Source organism: Diceros bicornis, chromosome 26 (genome assembly GCF_020826845.1).
Source record: "Diceros bicornis minor isolate mBicDic1 chromosome 26, mDicBic1.mat.cur, whole genome shotgun sequence".
NCBI lineage: Eukaryota > Metazoa > Chordata > Mammalia > Perissodactyla > Rhinocerotidae > Diceros > Diceros bicornis.
Genome location: NC_080765.1, coordinates 40,603,353 through 40,625,262, shown reverse-complemented (window position 1 = coordinate 40,625,262; position 21,910 = coordinate 40,603,353). Strand labels below are relative to the sequence as shown.

Below are 21,910 nucleotides of genomic sequence, written 5' to 3'. Positions count from 1 at the left end.
CTCTCAACCTTTCTCCCTCCTTCATCCCGGGTAGAATAGTTGTTACTACGTTTTAAATGTAAGGAAACTGAGACCCTGTGAAACCATGACCTTCTCGATTTCACACAGCAGATCTGGTACAAGTCTCTGGGCTTCGGGGCATTGTTATTTGTTAAATTTGTCATTTTCTGCCACTGTTCTAAGGTGGAAGCTGTTCTGATTGTTGGGTATGTAATTTAGGAAATGCTTCTGATTCCCAGAAGGAATCAGGATATATAAGCATAAAGTATGAAATAGTAAAGAAACCAGGCAACCCATTGGACTCCGTTAAAACCCGTTATTCCCTTAAAGCATTTTTTTTTCTTTTTTAGTGAGGAAGATCAGCCCTGAGCTGACATCCATGCTAATCCTCCTTCCCCGCCCCCCCCCCCCAAAGTCCCAGTAGATAGTTGTATGTCATAGTTGCACATCCTTCTAGTTGCTGTATGTGGAATCCGGCCTCAGCATGGCCGGAGAAGCGGTGCGTCGGTGCACGCCCGGGATCCGAACCTGGGCTGCCAGTAGCAGAGCACACACACTTAACCGCTAAGCCACGGGGCCGGCCCCGCATTAAAACATTTTAAACATTATATTCTTTGCAGTGAACATAAATAATTTTTACACTCAAAAAAAAATTCTGTAGTTTAAGAGAGAATTGTTTCTGTGTGCTGTAGGTAAAAAATAAAAATTATTTTAGCAACAAATCTATTCATTATGCAACCTTTCTCTTTCTCAATACATGCATTCTCAAACATTGGTAAGCAGAATACAATCCAGAAGCAGAAGAATAGGTTATCTTTTCTTGCAGCTGCTGAAAGAGGATATGACCTAAACAGGTAAAATCTAATTAAAATCTTTGCACATTTCACTGTTTTAGTAGAATTTTGTTGTGCTGAGTACTTTCCTGAGAAATGCCATTCCATCTAAAAACAATCGAGACTTGGAAGAAAAGCCTGCAAAAAGAAGAGGGGCATAAAGCTAGGTGAATTGTTTTCCAACTTTCCATCATGAAAAATTTCAAACATACAGAATCACTGAAAAAATAGTGCCCAGAACAGCCATATCCCTACCACTTAAATTCAACGATGGTTGATATTAACGTTATCTCTTTTTTTTTTAATCTTTGCTGTACCACTTCCTAAGCTGCAGTCATCACAGTTCTTTACCCCTAAATATTTGAGCCTGCATCTCTCGAGGACAACGTCTGTCGTAACCACAGTATCATCATCACACCTAAGAAAACTATCGCCAGTTCTCTCGTGTTAATACCCCAGTCCAAGGGCCAGCAAACTCTTTTCTGTAAAAAGCCAGATAGTAAGTAGTTGAGGCTTCACAGGCCGTGTGCTCTCTGTCACGACTGCTCAGCTCTGTTGTAGCCGCGGACACTGCATAAGTGAGTGGACGTGGCTGTGCTGCAGTCGTCCTTCACAGAGACAGGCAGGGGCCAGTTCTGGCCCACAGGCCTTATTTTGCTGACGCTTCCTCTACTCCAGTCAGGTTTCCTTAATTGTCCCAAAAAAGCCTTTTATAATTTTTTTTTCACCTTAATTTCAAGCTTTTGGATCTTTCTCTGTGTTTTATTTTGTCTGGGTGATTTATAAAGAATTCCTTGTAATTATCAGCATAAGAGGTATTTGGGAACATCACGACAATTTTGCTATGTGGTTATTTTGCCCTAAAGATCTCTCCTGCAGTGGGATGTAGTTTAGATGCTCTGTTGTGATCACAAGCAGCTGGGTCTCATTTCCTGTCCAGAAGTATGTGCTGCCACTTGGGTGCCTTCTACAACCCATTCACATGTGGAACAGGTCTGATGGCCGACCACAGTACCATCCAGCTCACTAGTGTGCATCAGGGTTGAGAGAGAATAAATGGTACGCTTAGGGTTCCGTTTGAAGATGGAGGTATTGCCTTTGTTGTTGTTATTGTTAGTACTGGACTTTTAATATTTTGCAATCAAAGGAGTCTTCCCCATTTCCTCTCCGTCTGATGTCAGGTCTGCGTAAACCACTTGGGCAACTCGGGGACCTGTTGTCACAGTCGTTGACTCATAGAGGCCCCTAGTGCAATTCCAGATTTTGTCTGCTAGGTCGAGATTCCACCGGAAGGTGTAGAAAAGATTGCATTCTGTTATAAGCCCTTGTGTACAATTTTATTTTATTAATCATATGTATGTATTACTGTAAAAAAACTTTTTTACAAAAAGAGAAGATTGAACTCTAGATGTTTATTTATTGAAGTTAAGGGGGGTTTTTGGTTTTGTTTTTCATTTCTGGTAACTTTATTTGTAAAGATATTCCGGGTAAGTGTTTAAGATTGCTAAAAGTAATGAAATAAGACTTTTAAAAATTCATTGTCATTTGTCTTAATACAGGGATGTCTTTTCATCTTAGTTTATAATTTCTTTTGGATTGGCACACAGTTTGGAATTTAATTAGCATAAAATTGTACCATTGAGACTGCTGTTTATAGATAGGAGCTTTTCTTTTAGGAGAGACTAAAAAATCTAATGATCTTACTCTTGTGTTTTGCGGGGGGTGTATAATTATAATAAATCAATTCTGAACTTCCTCTTTAATCTCATTATGTTAAATCTGTAAAGGGAGTGCAGTGTAGCATTTGAAAGGAATGTGCTAGATCTGTGTGTATGGGCCTGGAAGGATCACCACAACTCAGTGCTGAAAAAGCAGGTGACTGCACAGGACATAGAATGAGTATGAACGCAAAGAAAAATACCTGGAACAGACACGACGGCTGTTAATCTATTACTAGCGTGTTTTAAACTAAGTAAAAATAAGTAAAATTTAGTAAGTTTTTTCTGGTAAACAGTGTCCCAAAATCACAACTAAAATATTTGGACTTATCTACAGACCTAGAATCTGAATTGGCACACGTGGAAGTAAGGGTTGTGTTACTCTTGCAAGTTTCATTTCCCGGTTACTTTATGGCTCATGGCTGTTCTGTTTTCGTTTTTGACATGTAGAAAATTACCAAAGAAATGGATGACTTTGTACAGAAATTGAGGCAGAAGATCAAAATCGGAGTAGTAGGCGGGTCGGACTTTGAGAAAGTGCAGGAACAACTGGGAAATGATGGTAAACCATACATTGCTAATTACCTTTTGGTAGAAGATTAACTTTTCACGAGCACAGTGGGCCCTGTAGCCATTAAGTGGGGTAGACAGCCCAAGCCCTCATCTCCATGTGACGGGCTTCCTGCTTCCTTGTTTGGGGAAACAGTTTTCCTGCCTTTGTTTTTTCTCTGTTTTTAATCTTCTAAATAAATTTCTGGAGTTGCTGATGGAGCTCGAGGTACTCAGATGCATTGGTAGATTCACCTAGAAGGGTGAGTGTCTGTGTCTTTCCCTGGAATACTACTTCTTGTCCCTGTCCACTGCGCTTCTGGTCTCCGCTCAAGCCCCCTCTCCTGACTGCCCTTCTCAGCCACGTGTTGAGGTGTCCTTTGGGTCTAGGTGCCTCCTCTCTGCCTAACACAGCATTTCCCAGAGTTCCCTGGTCATGACTCACCCAGGCTCCTCCCCCACCTACTGAACCAGGATCTCCAGCACAGGAGATCCTGGAGATTCCTATTGGCCCCTTCATTGGAGATTCTGACTCCACAGGTCTATAGGGCCTGGGAATTGTATTTTAGCAACTACCCCCAAGAGGTTCTAAGGCACAACCCTGCTAGGGTGGCACCCTCTGGTTTTTGGAAACTGTCTGGTTATATGTTTGTCTTGAAGACTAAGACTATGGATCTGGTAGCCCAGGCCCTCCAGGGTGCCTGGCCTATAAGAAATAGTAGGTGGAGAAATGGATGAATCGATCATTCTTTTCAGCACTGTTGACATTTTGGGCCAGATAATTTTCTTTTGTGGGGGTTGTCCTGTGCACCGTAGGATGTTAACAGCATCCCTGGCCTCTACTCACTTGATGCCGGTAGCGCCCCCCTTCTAGTGTGACAACCAAAAACGTCTCCTGACACTGCCACATATCCTCTAGGGGGGCAGAATCACTCTCAGTTGAGAACCGCTGTTCAAGGTGTAATATCTCAGAGTCCAGACTGTGTAGGCTGTATCTATTGGATCAGTTACTGAAAGGGTAATCTGTGCAGTCCACTTAAAACCCTGTCTTCCGCTTACACTTAATTTTTCTGTAGGTGCTCTGCTTAGAAACGCTGTAAAGAACATAATGGGCACATGCAGCCCGGAAATCCTGTTACTTGGTCCTGGTTGCGCTCTCTGCCTCTGGTCCTGCATTTAACCACAGGCTCAGAGAGGTTTTGTGTCAGAGTAGGACAGTGTCTGTACATTTCAGAGTGTGAGTCAAAACATTCACAGCTAGAAGAAAGTTGAAGAGCCACCTGTATCAGAATCACCTGGGGAGCTTGTTAAATACAGATATGCCCCCCCACCCGCCCCACCCAACTCATGGTGCGTGGGAATCTGCATTTAACCAGTGCCTAGAGTTTGAGAATCCATTAAGATTTATATAGGTGGTCTCCAAATCTGAATGAATATAAGAATCACCTAAAGAGCTTTTTTTAAAAAAATCTGATTTTGAGCCTGGAAATCTGCACATTTTCACTGCTGCCCTGGCGATGCTGCCTCTAAGCGAGGTTTGGGAGCCATCAGTGGCTCCTGTTTTCTTTACAGATGGGCAGGCTGAAGGCAGAGACATGAAATGACCCATCACCAAGTCTCCCATCTCCAACCCAGTCATTATCTTTTAAATTTGGAGTTAAGAGTCTTTAAAAAAATTTTTTTGTGTGTGTGAGGAAGATCAACCCTGAGCTAACATCAGATGCCAATCCTCCTCTTTTTTTGCTGAGGAAGATTAGCCCTGGGCTAACATCCGTGCCCATCTTCCTCCACTTTACATGGGATGCCGCCACAGTGTGACTTGCCAAGCGGTGCGTCTGTGCGCGCCCGGGATCCGAACCGGCGAACCCCGGGCCACTGCAGCAGAGTGCGCACACTTGACCGCTTGCGCCACTGGGCTGGCCCCTAAAAAAATTTTTTTAAGGAGTTTTTTTCCACTCTCCCAATATGTTAAGATGGGATAGGCTCTTGCAGCCCTTACTGGAATTTAGCAGTTTTATTGGTGATAAATGCTAATCAAGAAATAGAAACACAGGTTTCAATTCATTGCATTCTAAGTTTTCTTTTGTTTTGGTTGCAGTGGTTGAAAAATATGATTATGTGTTTCCAGAAAATGGCTTGGTAGCGTACAAAGACGGGAAACTCTTGTGTAAACAGGTAGGTTCTTGAGTATCCAAACTAATGTATGCTACTAGTAAAATGTTTTCTAAAAAGCTATTTGACATTGAATGCCTCTGGGGAGGTATTTTAGGGAGTTGAGGAACAGGAATGGGAATAAATCTTCACTCTGTATTCTTTTCCTTTTTTTTTTTTTTTTTGTGAGGAAGATTGGCCCTGAGCTAACATCCGTGCCAATCCTCCTCTTTTTGCTGAGGAAGACCGGCCCTGGGCTAACATCCATGTGCATCTTCTTCCACTTTATATGGGACGCCGCCACAGCATGGCCTGACAAGCAGTGCGTCGGTGCACACCCAGGATCCGAACTGGCGAACCCTGGGGTGCCGCAGCGGAGCGCGTGCAATTAACCGCTTGTGCCACCAGGCCGGCCCCTCTTTTCCATTTTGAATGTTGAACTGTGTGACTATTACACATTCCAGATAGTTAACTCAATTTTTATAATTGTGTTTTAAGGATACTAATCTAATATTTCTGTTCTGATAGCAGAGAGCAGGGGAGGCTGCCTTGCTACAGCTTTTTGAGGAGATACCGTGTAGCTCTTCTTAATAGTGAGATTGTTCTGTTCAGGCATAAGAGAAAGCTGAACTGGAACAAACACATTTTCTATCACTGTCTGTAGATATTTTAATTGAATAAAAGCAGCAGCGATGAACTCTTTGGGCCTCCCATGAAGCATTTGAAAGATAAGGAGTACAGAAATCTTGAGTAGTGAGGCAGAAAATGCTTTTGACTAAAGCCCTTTCTGGTTTGCCTGATGTTTCCAACCAGAGAAAAAAGGGAGAGAAAGAAAGGCAGTGGGGTGTGTCACCCTCACCGCTGCATCAGCCTAGTGACCCTTGACTGACAGTGGCTGCAGCCCTGGGTTTGTTGTAAGGCTGTTTTGAAAATGCCTCCTGCTGAATCAAGTAACCCCAGTATTTTCTTTATCCAGAGTATTCAAAGTCACCTGGGTGAAGCCCTAATCCAAGATTTAATCAACTACTGTCTGAGCTACATTTCGAAAATTAAGCTCCCAAAGAAGAGGTAGGTTTGCTTAGCTGGAATATGTAGCAATGTCTGGGACATGTGTTTCCAAACTCCTCGGGGAACAACTACTGCTCTTGAGAAGCTGGTGATCATTTTCATAGCTCTTTATTAACTATAAAATTCTCTGCCCGACAGCAGCACTGTCCAACAGAAATATAATGTGAACCATGTATGCAATTTTAAGTTTTCTGTAGCCATGTTAAAAAAAAAAAGCAGAGAGGAACAGGTGAAATTAATTTTTTTTTTTTAATTTTTAGCTTTTATTCATTTATGTATTTTTTGTGAAGAAGAGGAGCCCTGAGCTAACATCTGCCAATTCTCTTCTTGCTGAGGAAGACTGGTCCTGGACTAACAACTGTGCCCATCTTCCTCCACTTTATGTGGGACGCCACCGCAGCATGGCCTGACAAGCGGTGTGTCAGTGCGCGCCCAGGATCCAAACATGCGAACTCTGGGCCACCGCAGCGGAGCGCGAGCACTTAACCGCTATGCCACCAGGCTGGCCCCTGAAATTAATTTTAATATATTTTATTTAACCCAATATATCCAAAATAGAATCATTTTAACATATAGTCAATATAAACATTATTAATGAGATTACATTCCTTTTTCATTCTAGTTCTTTGAAATCCAGTCTCAGTCCGGGTTAGCCACATTTTGAGGCTCAATAGCCACGTGTGGCTCATGGCTACCATATGGCCCAGCTCAGCTCTGAGAAACGTTTATTACACCACCCTCTGCATTTTACAATTGCTCAACTTTTTAGCTTGTTTACCCATCTATAATGTTGCCCAAATAAATAATGTATCTCTGGAACCTCTGTGCCCTTTTCCTCCCCAGGGGTACTTTCATTGAATTCCGAAACGGGATGTTAAATGTGTCCCCTATTGGGAGAAACTGCAGCCAAGAAGAACGCATTGAGTTCTATGAACTTGATAAAGTGAGTCTTTCTGAAATACCCTAGATTTATGAAGATAAGATGTGCAACTTTATGGCCAGTCGTTAACGTGTGCTTTCTAAACTGCAGTACAGTAGACAACAGTATCTTTTTGTTTTTCTCAGAAAGAAAATATAAGACAGAAATTTGTAGCGGATCTGCAGAAAGAGTTTGCAGGAAAAGGCCTCACGTTTTCCATAGGTATTGTATATTCAAATGTGTTTCAAGCTTTGGTAATGATTTGCCAGGAGTTTGTTGGGGGCCAGTGAGCTCTTGGAATTGGACTGTGCCCGGTTTTAAGGTGGCCAAGAGGATTTAACAAGCAGCCAGTCTAGGGGAAAACCGCTTTCGTGTGTAATCAGCCACAGCAGAGACTTGCCCAGTGAGGAAATGACTTCTAGGCTACCGAGTTTGGTTCTAAATTCTGCCCCAGCAGGATTCTTCCTCCCTGCACTTCTGGTCAAAAGTAAGAGCATCTTGCTTAATGAAGAACTGACCCTCACATCTTTGGGCAGAAGACAAGCACATATGAACTCCATAGGAGGGAGATGGGATGGGAGCCTCTCAGATAAATGAGACTGAATGTGTTCTGGAATCATACAGTGTTTGAACGGCAAGGAACCTTAGAAGTCAGTTGGGTTGGTTTTACAAATCAGGAAACCGAGGCCCAGAAAGGAGAAGGGACTTGTCTAAGGTCACAAAGCTTTTATTTGCAATGGCAGACCGGCACGTGAACGTTCCTAGTGTCTGATGCAGAGCTTCCTGCAGCGCTGATGTCTCAGACTTATTTTTTGATAGAATAGGCCTGTCAGATGCTTTGAGCAAACTGACTTCTCCTGTCAGTGCTGATGAGTGATTACTTAAAGCTGACTCATTTTACAAGCTCTAATAAATGCTTGGGCTGCAGGGAAATTGGGATTGCAAAGGAATTATGTATAATAGATGAACGGGTGGATCTTTAAGTGTTCTTGAACTGCATGAGGAACATCTTTCTGACAAAGCTTTGAAAGGGTCTTTGTCGCCTGTGAAAGCTGCCTGTAAGTCACCTTCGGTATATTTTCCCTTTTCCTGCGAGATGAGCTGGGTGCAGCCTGCTTCCAGACGTTTCCCACTGAGCTTGTGGTAAAGCCCCCAATGAGCACAGCTGACTGAGGCTGCTATCAGATTTTCACCCGCATGCTTCATTGGAACCCGCTCACTTGACAGAGCACTCACACACAAAAGCATTCTACATTCCCAGTTGGCACTCTAGGTCTTAGTTTTAGATTTTAAATTTTAGATTTTTGGTGAAATAATGTTGGAAAAAAACATAATGTGAAGTTAATTTCTAGAACCTCCCTAAAGTAATGTAAGGAGCAAATGAGGGCCTTAAGAACCAGTCGTGGCCCTTCAGCTGCTGACGGGTGAACTGCACCCCTTTTGCAGTGACGTATCAGCAGCCTCCTTTTCACCTTTGGCTTCTGTGTTTCCCGTCCCCGCCCGGCAGGAGGCCAGATCAGCTTCGATGTCTTTCCTGATGGATGGGACAAGAGGTATTGCCTGGGACATGTGGAGAAGGACGGCTATAAGACCATTTATTTCTTCGGAGACAAAACTATGCCAGTAAGTATAGAAGTGTTTTTGCAATTTCATTGTTCAATTTGGGCGTCAAGGGAGGAAATGGACAAATGGTTTTTTTTCCCCCTCACCCGCCCTTTACCCATCGGCCCAGCTCAAACTGAATGGTGGCTTCTGTCCCACACGAGAGTAAGATTAAGCCTCCCTCCTCTCTCTGGACACCTGATGCCTCAGCGGAGGCGAGAATCGAGCCTTTTCAGTTTGGCTTTTGAATTATATATTGCTCACCTCGAGTGCCTTCCAGAACACCAGTGCTGTTTAATCCTATTTGCATTTCAAAGCCCTTGCTGTTTTTATTTTATTATTCCGCTGTATTTTCTTTCCCAGGGGCATTCATTACAAGTTGGGCAGTAGGAGTCCTAAATTACAGGAGGACAGGGAATCTCATGGGTCTGAAATTCAGGAGAGGGCGCCCGGGACGGTTGGGGGATGCGGAGGAGTCAGTCCTGTGCGTCACACAGAGGGTATGGGGAGCTGTCCTGGGCAGCTGTCAGAAATCCCAAGGCCGGGACTGAATCTAAACTGGGAACTGAGAGCAGAGCCGGGGTTTAAGGCCAGCCTCAGCAAGAGGAATACGTAGTAGAAACACACGAGAGCCACCGTGGCAGCAGCACGAGGCTCTCCCTGGGACGGTGGATCCCCAAGGTGGTTGGGGATGTGTTGCCACCATTGAGACCCCGAGAGGAGGCTCAGCCCTGGCTGCTTACCACCCAGCCTCAGGCTCCGCGTCTCCAGGCCGTCTCCCTTTAAATTCCTCCCACCCTCTGTGCCCCTCCGCCTCCTTCTCACGTGCTGCCCAGCAGTGGTAGTTACCTTGTGACCAGGTGTCCCATTTCAGGCTTTGTGGCCATCCTGCACCCTGCTGCATCAGAAATGCTGCATATACAGAGTTTTGTATCCCTCTGATCCCTGGTCCACTCTGAAATACTTGCTATCCTGCTAAGGTCTATCCGGGATGGACCTGCCTTTCAGCAGGGTCTTCACATCATAGTCTTCCAGCATGCAAGGGACTTCTGGGTCCGGCCCAGTGGTGTAGTGGTTAAGTTCACGCATTGTGCTTCGGTGGCCCAGGGTTCGCCGGTTCAGATCCTGGGCATGGACCTACTCACCGTTCATCAAGCCATGCTGAGGTGGCGTCCCACATAGAGGAACTAGAAGGACCTACAACTAGGACATAAAACTATGTACTGGGGCTTTGGGGAGAAAAAAGAAAAAAAAAAGAAAGGGACTTCTGGATAGTGTAGTCTCATGTCCTCCTTTCAAAATGGTAAAACTGGGACTCAGAAAGGGTAAGTGACTTGCCCAGGGTCACACAGCTAATGACAGAGCTTGTGGCACCAGAACAAACTAGAGTGTGGAAAAGATTCTATTCTACTTCCCAAATGGATGTGGTGCTTTTCAGGAGGTATACCATTCAGCCTTGTTCTTAATAACAGAGAGAAATGGTTTCTAATCACATCCTTCTGGTGAAATGCTTTAGATGCAGAAATACTTTGAATACAGGCTTTGAAAAAGTCACTATCTGACTTGATGTCTTTAGAAAAAGTAAGCTAATGAAATTACACCCAAGATCTAAGGAATGGCCAGAAGCTTCTTGAGTCCTTCCAACTTGGTGCCATTTCTTACACGCTGAAAAGAGAGCTATTCACAGGCTAAAACAGATTTTTCTGTAGTGATGACGTTCTTGCTGTACATAAACAGCCATCTGAAGGCTTGGTTGGGACTTAGCAGAATGGAATGCAGTTCTTGAGTTAATCAGACAATGATTTCCTTTGGGAATTCTTCATTTAGGAATTGGAGAATTTTCTGTTCTGTTTAACCACTGCGTTATCACACATCAGCTCTGTTTTTTTACTCTTACCTACTTTTAAAAAATGGATACTATTTAATGGAGGTTCCCCCACCCCCTGATTCTTAATTAATATACATTCATTGTAGAAAGTTAGAGAAAGTGGGAAGTAGAAAGTATATATCACTTGTGATCACAGCCGCATCCCCCAGCCTTTGCTCTCTGCGTGTACGCAATCCCAGATGTGGAACCCCTACATGGTCATTGTTTTATTTTCTGCTTTTGTTCTCTTAACGTATTTTGTTTCCCCTACGTTAGTGACCATTCTTTGGAAGTAGGGTTCTGACGGCTGTATAACATTTCGTCATTTAGGCATCATTTACCTGCTCCCTGGTAGAGGCACTTTTGGGTTGTGGGTTTTTGCTCTTGTAACTAACACTGTGGTAAACATTCTTGCATCATTCTTTGTCCTCATTTCTGATCCTTTTTGTCAGTGGTTTCCTGGAAATGGGAGTTAACAGTCCAGCCATCTAAACCTTTTAACAACTTATCAGTTCTTGAAACTTTCAGGCATAGAGCAGTCCAAATACTGGCTTTAAACTTCTTTTCACATTCGGTGATAGACGTTTTGAAAGCTGTTTTCTTTCTTTGTATCAAGGCAAATGTTTTTGCTGGCTTCTGGGGACATGGCACCTGAGCTAAGAGCTGTCAGTAAAAAGCAATTCCCCTGCCAGGCACCGCAGGCCTAGAAGCCTGCCTGACGGCCTCCCCTTGCCCAGCAGCACAGCCTCCATCTGATGAGATCTGATGTAATAAAAGGGGCGTCCCCTGCTTTGAGCACCTCCAGGGAACAGGGTGAAGAAATAGGGCGTTGGCTCTTGCTTTCCTAAACCCTTGTTGGTCCTGGAAGCCCCTCATCCTTCCTGTCAGCCACAACAACCAGTGTCTATTAAAACCCAGCTCTGAGTTCAGCTTAGAGGCCCTGGGCCCAACCTGGGGGGCCTTGGTTTGCTACAGGGAAGGAGATGGCCAGGGCATGGACAGACACACACCCCAAACTGCTCTGCATGGCTCTCCAGGGGCTGCTCCCGCCGAATCACCCTCAGCCTGTCTGAATGCCCAGGCGAGAGAGCTGCTTGCTTAATGCTTTTTGTAGAAAACAGCTTGGCTTTAAGGCAGTTGCAACACAACAACATCCTAATGCTTCATGAACGTTAACCAGTGATGGACACTGACTCAGCAGTTCCACTTGGGGCAGTTTAGCTCTCAGTTCGCTCCTCCCTATGTGGAAGGGCGCACACAGAGGGACAGGATTAGAGACAGCCCTGCCCTTCCGCAGGAGGAGGCTGATTACGGAAGCAGTGGTCCAGCTGCACAGCCGAATGCCAGGTAGCTGAAACAGAGCTGAGGCAGGCCGAGCTCTGGGACGTTGTTAGGTGAGCGAAGCAAAGTACAGAACAGTGAGAGTAACATGTTCTATTTTTGTCTAAAGAGGGAGAAATACTCTCTTCATATTTGCTTGTAAATGCATAAAGGGACTCTGAAAGGATACCCAAGAAAACAGATTACAATTACTGTCTGGGTGAGGATGAGGACAGGAGAGACTGACCACTTCAACAGTATCCTGTTTTTAAATTTTGAACTAAGTGAATGTGCTAGCTATTGAAAAGTAAATTTTTTAAATATCAAATTGAGAAAGGGAAGGAAACGAAAATTTTCAGGCACTTCATAGTGTCAGACCGTGAGCTGGACACCGACATGTCATCCCCTGCCGTCCTTCCTGCAGCCTGGGCAGCCGGGTGGCATTGTCATCTGAGAAGATGGGGGCCTCACAGAGATACAGCCACTGAGCGGGATCGGAAAGTCCCCCCCTCCTGTTATTCTCCCACATCACTTCTAAAACGCTAAGGCCGCCCTCTCATATTAAATCGTGCAACATCTTATTCTCTAATGTTAAAAAGGAAGCTCTTCCTTTAAAATAAGCTTTAAAGGGGCCGGCCCTGTGGCACAAGCAGTTAAGTGCATGCGCTCCGCTGCGGCGGCCCAGGGTTCGCCGATTTGGATCCTGGGCGCACACCGACACACCGCTTGGCGAGCCATGCTGTGGCGGCGTCCCATATATAGTAGAGGAAGATGGGCACGAATGTTAGCCCAGGGCCAGTCTTCCTCAGCAAAAAAAGAGGAGGATTGGCAGATGTTAGCACAGGGCTGGTCTCCTCACAAAAAAAAAAAGAAAAGAAGCTTTAAAAAGGTCCTACCAGCATGATGGAAAGAGGTAGTGGGTTTTGAAACCAAGAGAACCCAAATCTGGCCCCCCACTGCCCGGCATGGTGACCACATGCAAGTCTCTGTCTCTCTGTGAGCCTGGGTGTCCCAGTCAGTCCACTGGGAATGCAGTTTCTCTTCTGAAGGAATGAGAATGAAGTCAGGTCTGACGGGGGGGTGGCTACCCCAGGGCCTGGCTCAGGGAAGGCAGTGGGATGTGCATCCTTCCCAGCAGGGGGCCTGGCCTGCAGCCAGACTCTGCCAATTCTTTTTTTTTTTTTTTTAAAGATTTTATTTATTTATTTTTCCCCCCAAAGCCCCAGTAGATAGTTGTGTGTCATAGCTGCACATCCTTCTAGTTGCTGTATGTGGGACGCGGCCTCAGCACGGCCGGAGATGCGGTGCATCGGTGCGCGCCCGGGATCCGAACCCGGGCCGCCAGTAGCGGAGTGCGCGCACTTAACCGCTAAGCCACCGGGCTGGCCCTAGACTCTGCCAATTCTAAGGATGTTTTGAAAAGACTCACCTGTCACTGAGATTGCTGTCAGAGATTGGGGGCCTGCAGGGTGGGTGGGAGGTTGCCCTTGCGAGTGCATGATATGAGTGTTAACTAGCGAACCTCACTTTCCTGGTTAGGCTTTGGATGGGAGTTGGCCAAAATCTGGACGACTTCTCCATGCCTGGCATCTCCAGTGCTCTCAAGACTGCTGAGGGCTAATGAGGGCGCAGAGTGTGTCCTCTGGACAGACCTGTCCCACTACTCCTTTGGTTCTGTGGCAGGTTCTGGGACCCAGGTCTTGTGTGGCTAGTGGCGAGCTTAGCTTAGTATGGTGAGGGGAGTCCCTCGCTCCTGGAGGGACCTGGGTGAATCTGCTCCCTGAGGTCTAAGCCTGCTGGAGGAGCTTGGGCCAGGTTCGAGATTCTTACCTGACTGAGGAGACGCTGCTGGGTCCCCTGTGGGAGAACAGGAAGCAGGATACTGTGGAGGGGAACCACAGGCTGCAGATGTTCGCTGGGGTCCCTGATGGCCTGCCTTCCTTCTGGATGCCAGAATCCGTGGGCTCATTGGTTCTGAGAATGAGGACAAGTCCTGAGGAAGGAGTATCTCCTGCTGTAACTCTTCTGTTCAGGAAGACACAGGCTTCAGACCCCCTGGAGTGTGGCTTGCCTTCCGGAGTCCCCTGGTATGGTCACTGATGTCCATAGAAGCAGCATCTCCTGGATGCTGTAGGGGAGGAACACAATTCCTCTACCCTCTAGGTCCTTCTGGCTGGTCTAAGAATTAAATTGACCTGAGACAGAATAAGAGGAGAAAATCAAACAGAGCTTTATAACATGTATACATGGGAGAAGCCCAGGAAAACTGAGTAACTTGCCAGAATGGCCAGAGCTGTCACCTTAAATATCATCTTCAGCTAAAAACAAAGGAGGATGTTGAGGGTAGTGGTTTGGGCTTCAAATGGGGTGGGGTGGGGGTGGGGGTTTACATGGAGATGGAAATGCAAATGTTTGTTAAATAAGTGTTTGCTGGCCCTCTATAGATAATGGGACCTGAGAGACAGAACTTTGATAAAAATGGGATTGTTGGTGCCTTTCTATCACACCTAGTTTACATTATACTGTACTTATCTATGGTATTTGCTCTTTCCTAGAATAGGCCTTCTGTCTTAAAGTCTTTTAGGTAGTTGGGGGAAGGTCAAAGTTCCTTTCAGAGTCTTTTGTTCATAAAAATAATCAAGGCAGAGACACATTTTGGGCTGGCCCATTCTGATCACCCATAGCCCTGCCTTTGAAACTTGAAGAAGTTTCACAGTCCAGAAGCTAAGTGGTAGATTGTTCCATCTCACTGAACACATTTCTTAGTCTTGAGAATAGATCAGTCCAGTTAAATTCATTTCAGGAGGAGGTGATGCAAGTGGGCCCCCAAAATTAGGCCTATATTGTGTAAGCAAGCAATCAGGTATTTAATAGGAAGCATTTCTATGGAAACAAAAAGAAAAACAAGATTAATGGTTGGAGCAAATTATAAACCAGTTTCTGAGTCTGGGGGCAGCCAGTCAAGAAGATTTTTAGATGTCAGGGTCAAAGCATTTTTTACAGTTTGAAATGTCTCTGATGATGTTATCTGGTGTTCAGGTATCCTGTTGAGTGGCTTACATACTAACAGGTGTGTTATTGTGGTGATCTTGCTTAAGTTTATATCAAGTTGTCCAGCGTCAGTTTGCAGAACTTGAGAAACAAGCATGGTTTTAGTTATCAGTGGTTCAAAATGAAAATGATGGAAAAAATTGAAAACATTAGTTTGGAGATTTGTAGCCAGGTATTTCAGGAGACTAGAAGAATTCAAGATCCAGTCAAGTTTACAGGTAGGAAACAAAAACCTCAAAGACAATTAACAGAACTAGAATCTAAGATCTACAATTATATTTTATAGTTTCTACTGTGAAGTAATTTTTCTCTCTCAAATCACCCTCGTTTTTACCAAAGATAGCCGAATTAAGACTCATTGGTTGGCAGAATAAGTCTGGTTTCAATAAACTTGGCCCAATTATTTACATAAGTACAGCAAAAAGAGCAATTGATCGTAGAGGCTCCTTTAAACCTGCTTTGCTGGAGATTTTTATAAGGAATCTCAGATTGAACTTTAAAGGCCTCTCAAAGCCAGGAAAGCCAAGCCAAGGACTTGTCATCAGACTTGGCCTGCAATACCTACGGATTTGGGTGAATTCCTCTCTCTTGAGGTTACCCAAAATATCCCAAGTTTTCTTGTACCTGCTAGAGAAATGACCTTGACTCGCCTGGTAAGGTTACTGGGAACCTTGTCAGCAAGGTTCCAGGCCGGTATTTTTAAGTGGCTTTATTCCATAAAGTCCATTTTTCCTCAAAAGTTATCTGGTCATATCTCAGTCTTTTATGTTTTTTTTTCCAAATATGACATTCCAGTCAAAGCTTTGGTAACGTAACCAATGTTTGCACTTGTGTCCTGTTATAAGGAGAACGGATTCTTATTGAACTTATGCAAATAACTATACTGCTGTGAAAATAAGAATATTCACTCACTAAGAGTTGCCAGATTCTGGAGGGATCAGCTAGGAAGAAAAAGATAAATGTTTCAGTTCTGCTTACAAAAGTATAATTTACCAAATTGCTGTAAGTCATAGTTAGCTTAAGAGAAAAAAAGATTTCCTTAAATCTTTAAGATCAGCAATATTTCAAGCAAAAAGTCATAAAAATTGTAATCATCCTCATCAGTTCATTCAGTCCCATGTAATCACCTCTTGATCTTGATCTTCTGTTAGCAGTTTCATGAAGTAATCAGTTTCTCCGTTAGAGTTCTATAATTTATTTATTTATTTATTTATTTTGTGAAGAGATCAGCCCTGTGCTAACATCTGCCAATATTCCTCTTTTTGCTGAGGAAGACTGGCCCTGAGCTAACATCCATGCCCATCTTCCTCCACGTTATATGGGACGCCGCCACAGCATGGCTTGCCAAGCGGTGCATCAGTGCGCGCCCGGGATCCAAACCGGCGAACCCTGGGCCTCCGCAGTGGAGCGTGCACACTTAACTGCTTGCGCCACCGAGCTGGCCCCTGAGTTCTGTAATTTTTTTACCCAGTTCGGTGTTATGATCTGAAAGTTTATCAGAAATCTGTATTCTAGAGTGTCAGAGTCCTTTCCATGAATCTCCCTGAAGATGAAAACATTTGTAAAAGCATCAGAGTAAAACAATAACTGTCTATAAATGACAAAAAACTTAAAAATGGCAATTGACAAAGAAACTTGGTTATACAGCACTTTAAAATAATAAACTAGAATTATGACAACCAGGACAGATCAGAATTTTAGGAATGTTGTATCATTTTTAAAACACTTGTATCAATAACATTTACCAACATAATGTCATAGGTCCCTATGAATAATGCCTAGTTAGCTATTTAACTGTGGTGACAGAGAATTTTTAGGTGAATGCAGAGAATTAAATAGCTGTAAGAAAAACCTTAGCACCTATGATTAAAGACCTGATAAAAACAACACAGGAAATTAATTTTGATAAAACATAATATCCCTACCCTTCTGATAGACTACTCAAAGAAAAAAACCTTTCATAATCTCTTTATCCAGAGCAGACTAAAAGTTCAAGAAAATTATCCTTTAAGAGCAGGGGGAAAAACAAATTCTAATTTTACACTAGCTTTTGTTATTAAAACTCATTTACTTAATTAGGTTTATTTCAGTCTTAGCCAGTTTGACCATGTACAGCACTTGGAGTTCTTTTTTACAAACTTTTTATAGCTTTTGTAACAAAAATATACACCTTACTTTGCTTGAGTACAAAGATGTTTCCCTTATTAATTTTTAGTAGCTTTAATCATATATATGAATTTTTAACCCTTAATTTTTAAGTAAAAACTAAGTAAGCAATTATAAACTATCTTTTACATTAGCATTCTGTGGCTTGGCAAATTTATAAATACTTTGTATAATTTCTGGAAACATGTTACTTCATAGTACAAGCTTTTACTAAAACACAAGACTTGTTTACCAATAGACCCAAACACCTTTTATTTTCTCTGTAATAAGAAGCCAAAAGTAGGGGCCAGCCCTGTGGCGTAGCGGTTAAGTGCGCACTCCGCCGCTGGCGGCACAGGTTCGGATCCCAGGTGTGCACTGATGCACCGCTTGTCAAGCCGTGCTGTGGCGGCATCCCATATAAAGTAGAGGAAGATGGGCACGGATGTTAGCCCAGGGCCAGTCTTCCTCAGCAAAAAGAGGGGGATTGGTATGGATGTTAGCTCAGAGCTGATCTTCCGCACAAAAAAAAAAGCCAAAAGTAGATACACTTATATTTAGTAATTAATGTGTAATATTTTATCTTATTTGTAAATGATCTAGATATTCAATGAATTTTTTTATCATTTAGTTTCACCTAGCAAAACCTCAAAGTTTCAAGTTACCAAAAGATTTCTGAGGCTATTTTAAGTACACTTGTCATAAACTATAATTATTGCTAAAAGTTTATCTATAAACTCCTGTCTCACATCTATCTAAATTATTTGCTCCCAACAATTATGTTTAGATTACCGTGAGAACTTCATGAGATATTAGATAAAATTAGCTATCGTTTTAAGCTATTATTTTGCTGACAGATTTGTAACAGGGATAACATGAGCTTATTTGACTAGTAAACCCAGGCTGCGTGTCTGCATCATATTCAGTGCTGATAACTCTGATGAGGACGTGCCTATTTTAATCAAACTGACTAAGTTCAATAAGCTTTCATTCACCAAAGATTATTTCATATCATGTTAACTTGAAAGACATTTGGGTTATTTAGAGATATTTTATGTAAGCGCTTACTTTAAGCCAATTAAATAGAGCTCTTGATTTTGGCCATACCATCCAGAGGTAGAATAATATCTCACATTTACAGCATATGCATACAGACATCCATGAGCACACAGGTAGACACAGACAGAGACCTTATAGCTTCCGTTAAATTTTTATGAATCAGGTGCAGTACAAAACTTAATAGTTTATGAGAAACATTTACATTTCAAAGAATGGGTCTCAGGTCCTAGAGGAGATGGAAGCAGAAAATTTACATCATAAAGGCACAGAGAAAGCGGTCAAATTTTCTTCAAGTTGGAGTTTCTGGGGCGTATTTGCCTTATCCATTTCTGATGTCTTCATATTTAGGAGCATTTTGAGAGGAACAGGGGAGGCTTTGTGATTGGCTCTAGGACGAGTGAACTTTGAGCTGCTTTCTAGAGCCATACCTTAGGCCTTGCTGAGTTTTGCAAGACAAAGATGGTTGCTTCCAGTTCCTCAAAGAACTGGATTACGGCCTGAGTGACAAAAGAGGTTAACCCACCCTTCCAGTTACATTTTTCCAACTGCTTCTTTATATCAGAGAAATTTGTAACTTAAGAGGTGAATCAAAAGATTTTTATGCTCTGAAACTGCAGGATGATGTATCGCACCTTTAAAAGTCTGCACAAAGTTTTTAATAACAAAGGTCCTCTTTCTAAATGTACAGTTTAACCCTAGACCAATTTACTTTGGGGCTGGGGAAGCTTTTATCTTTTTATTAGCACCTGATACTGGCCTCTAGTTTTTGTCTCATACTGTGGGGGGACCCCGACAACCCTCTTGACTTCCCTTTAGTGTGTTTAACATTGTCTGAAGGGCAGATTTATATGCTGTCTTATAGTCAGGCAGGTGAAATGTTCCCCAGTGAGACACAATGTCTGTCCCCACAATACAATCTGTAATACAATCAGGCAAAAAGAGATGCAATCATTTCACATAAAGCCCATAAATATATCAATTTTCCTATAAAATTTTATCTGAATTTCATCAGCTCTTACACCTGTAATCATAGCTTCCATTAGGACTTTATCAATAGGTCTCGGTCTTATAGTATTGGATAGGGGAAGCATTCCCAGCCAGACATTTTCAAACACACTCAGGCAAGGTTGATATAACCTCTTTGTATAAAATTAGCTCAGGGGCCAGCCCCAGTGGTCTAGTGGTTAAGTTCAGCATGCTCTGCTTCAGCGGCCTGGGTTTGGTTCTCAGGCATGGACCTACACTGCTCTGTTAGCAGCCATGGTATGCTGGCGGCCCACATTCTAGAAAAATAGAGGAAGATTGGCATGGACGTTAGCTCAGGGCGAATCTTCCTCAGCAAAAAAAAATTAGCTCAAACATTCCAACCTTTATAATCTTATCAACACTTATACTTTTACATTTTCTCAATTTAATTGTAGCCTGAGTCAGGGTCTTAAGGCTAGTCATTATTTATTTTTTTTGTATTTCCTTTTTAATTTGGTCTTTTCATAGGTACCAATAAAACAATTATGATGAGAGCTCTCAAAAAAAATTGGGGGGGGGGGCAGCCCCGTGGCCTAGTGGTTAAGTTCGGTGCACTCTGCTTCAGCAGCCTGGGTTCAGTTGCCAGGTGTGGACCTGCACCACTTGGCAGCAGCCATGCCATGGCGGCAACTCACATACAAAATAGAGGAAGATTGGCACAAATGTTAGCTCAGGGCGAACCTTCCTCAAGCGAAAAGCGGAAGAATGGCAACAGATCTTAGCTCAGGGTAAATCTTCCTCAGCAAAAAAAAAAAAAATCTAATTTAAAAGTTTTTCCAGGGGCCGGCCTGGTGGCGCAAGCGGTTAAGTGCGCGTGCTCCGCTGCGGCGGCCCGGGGTTCGCTGGTTCGGATCCCGGGCGCGCACCGACGCACTGCTTGGCAAGCCATGCTGTGGCGGCGTCCCATATAAAGTGGAGGAAGATGGGCACAGATGTTAGCCCAGGGCCGTCTTCCTCAGCAAAAAAAAAAAAAAAAAAAAAAAGAGGAGGATTGGCAGATGTTAGCACAGGGCTGATCTCCTCACAAAAAAAAAAAAAAAAAAAAAAAAAAGTTTTTCCAGTTTATTTTTATTTATTTTTTTGTGAGGAAGATCAGCCCTGAGCTAACATCCATGCCAATCCTTCTCTTTTTGCTGAGGAAGACTGGCCCTGAGCTAACATCCGTGCCCATCTTCCTCCACTTTATATGGGATGCTGCCACAACATGGCCTGACAAGCAGTGCATCGGCGCGCACCTGGGATCTGAACCCGGGCTGCCAGCAGTGGAGCACGCGCACTTAACCACTACGCCACGGGGCCGGCCCAAAGGTTTTTTCAATTTAAATGATCCATCATCTGGCCACATTGACAAGTAGCATCTTAATAGTGACTCAAACCAATAAGCCTTTTACAGCTTAACCATGGATGCAAGAGGCATCCCCAAAAGAGAGTGCAAAAGAGGCAGCCCTCACAAGATCCAGAAAGTTCATTCCCAAAAATAGTGTTAAGAAAGCAAAGGCCTTCGTTGCATAGGCATTACAAGCAACAAAGGTTGAGATGACAGAGGCTCCTTATGAAAGCAGTTGGGACCTCTTATGATAAACTCTCCTGAGGGCTGACACAGCCAGACAAAGAGAGTGCGTCTCAGAACCCCAGTCTATTTGGCTGGCTACCAAGGTGCACACCGGTACCCGCATCCTCCAGATGGCAGAGACCAGAGAGGTCACAAAGCCAAGCTCTCAAGACATAAAACAAGACAAAAGAAAATAACCTCATTTTATATGCACATTAACAGCTTTAGCTAAACTTGGGGTCTCTTGGAGCCAGACTAATACCTAGGAGGGAGGTGCCAAGGGGTTGGGGAATGAGTGTTTTTACAGGGTACCTTGTTGCGCAGACATTTTCTTGAGCTTGGCAGGGGACCTGTGTCATCTACCCTGTTCTGTGACCAACTTCTCCTTTCACAGGAGTCTTCTTGAGGTGGCGAGCAGCCTCATGGCTCTTAACTGCTCAGCCTGTGCCCACCAAATTTGTGTCCTTTTTGGCTTCCAAGATGCCCTTGACAACAGTCTTCACATCACGCGCATATTCCCAGACAACAGGCTTATAGAGATGCCTGCATCTTGCCCTGAGGTTTTTCCTTTTTATGACAAATGACACAAAAGACAGAGTGACCCCCTCTGGGAGGAGAAGGATCAATAAACCAATGAGTACTCAAACCAAATATCCCAGTTGCTGAATCCAAGAAGCTAGCTTCACCAATATTTTCTCCTGCTAATCTAAATTTAGAAAAGGAAACAAAACTCACCACTCATGCTTCCACTGGACCCTGCAGGCAGAGATCCGGGAGACAGACATGGTAAGAACTCTTACCTCCTGCCAGCTCTTGTCAGGGGTCCAGGATCTCAGCTGCAGTGGTCCAGGAGCGAGCAGCATCCAGCCAGTGAAGTTTTTTCCCATCCTCGTTGCCACACTGTAGGGGAGGAAGACAACTCCTCTACCCTCTAGGTCCTTCTGGCTGGTCTAAGAATTAAATTGATGTGAGACAGAATAACAGGAGAAAATCAAACAGAGCGTTATAACATGTATACATGGGAGAAACCCAGGAAAACTGAATAACTTG

At 43.7% G+C, this 21,910-nt stretch overlaps 1 protein-coding gene across 3 annotated transcripts in view; it reads left to right on the top strand.

Moving 5' to 3' along the window:
* The window catches only part of PMM2 (phosphomannomutase 2), a 28,878-nt gene that overhangs the window by 1,562 nt on the left and 5,406 nt on the right, over positions 1-21,910 (top strand). The window contains exons 2-8 of one of the 3 annotated variants that reach the window (XM_058570084.1): positions 896-1,000; positions 3,002-3,113; positions 5,199-5,275; positions 6,228-6,319; positions 7,163-7,262; positions 7,385-7,460; positions 8,746-8,861. In XM_058570084.1, coding sequence (XP_058426067.1) covers positions 3,017-3,113; positions 5,199-5,275; positions 6,228-6,319; positions 7,163-7,262; positions 7,385-7,460; positions 8,746-8,861 — 558 coding nt within the window. In that variant the 5' untranslated portion in view covers positions 896-1,000; positions 3,002-3,016. Of the gene's footprint in view, positions 1-682; positions 855-895; positions 1,001-3,001; positions 3,114-5,198; positions 5,276-6,227; positions 6,320-7,162; positions 7,263-7,384; positions 7,461-8,745; positions 8,862-21,910 lie in introns of those variants that run through there. The other 2 variants (XM_058570085.1, XM_058570082.1) reach the window with 2 other exon arrangements.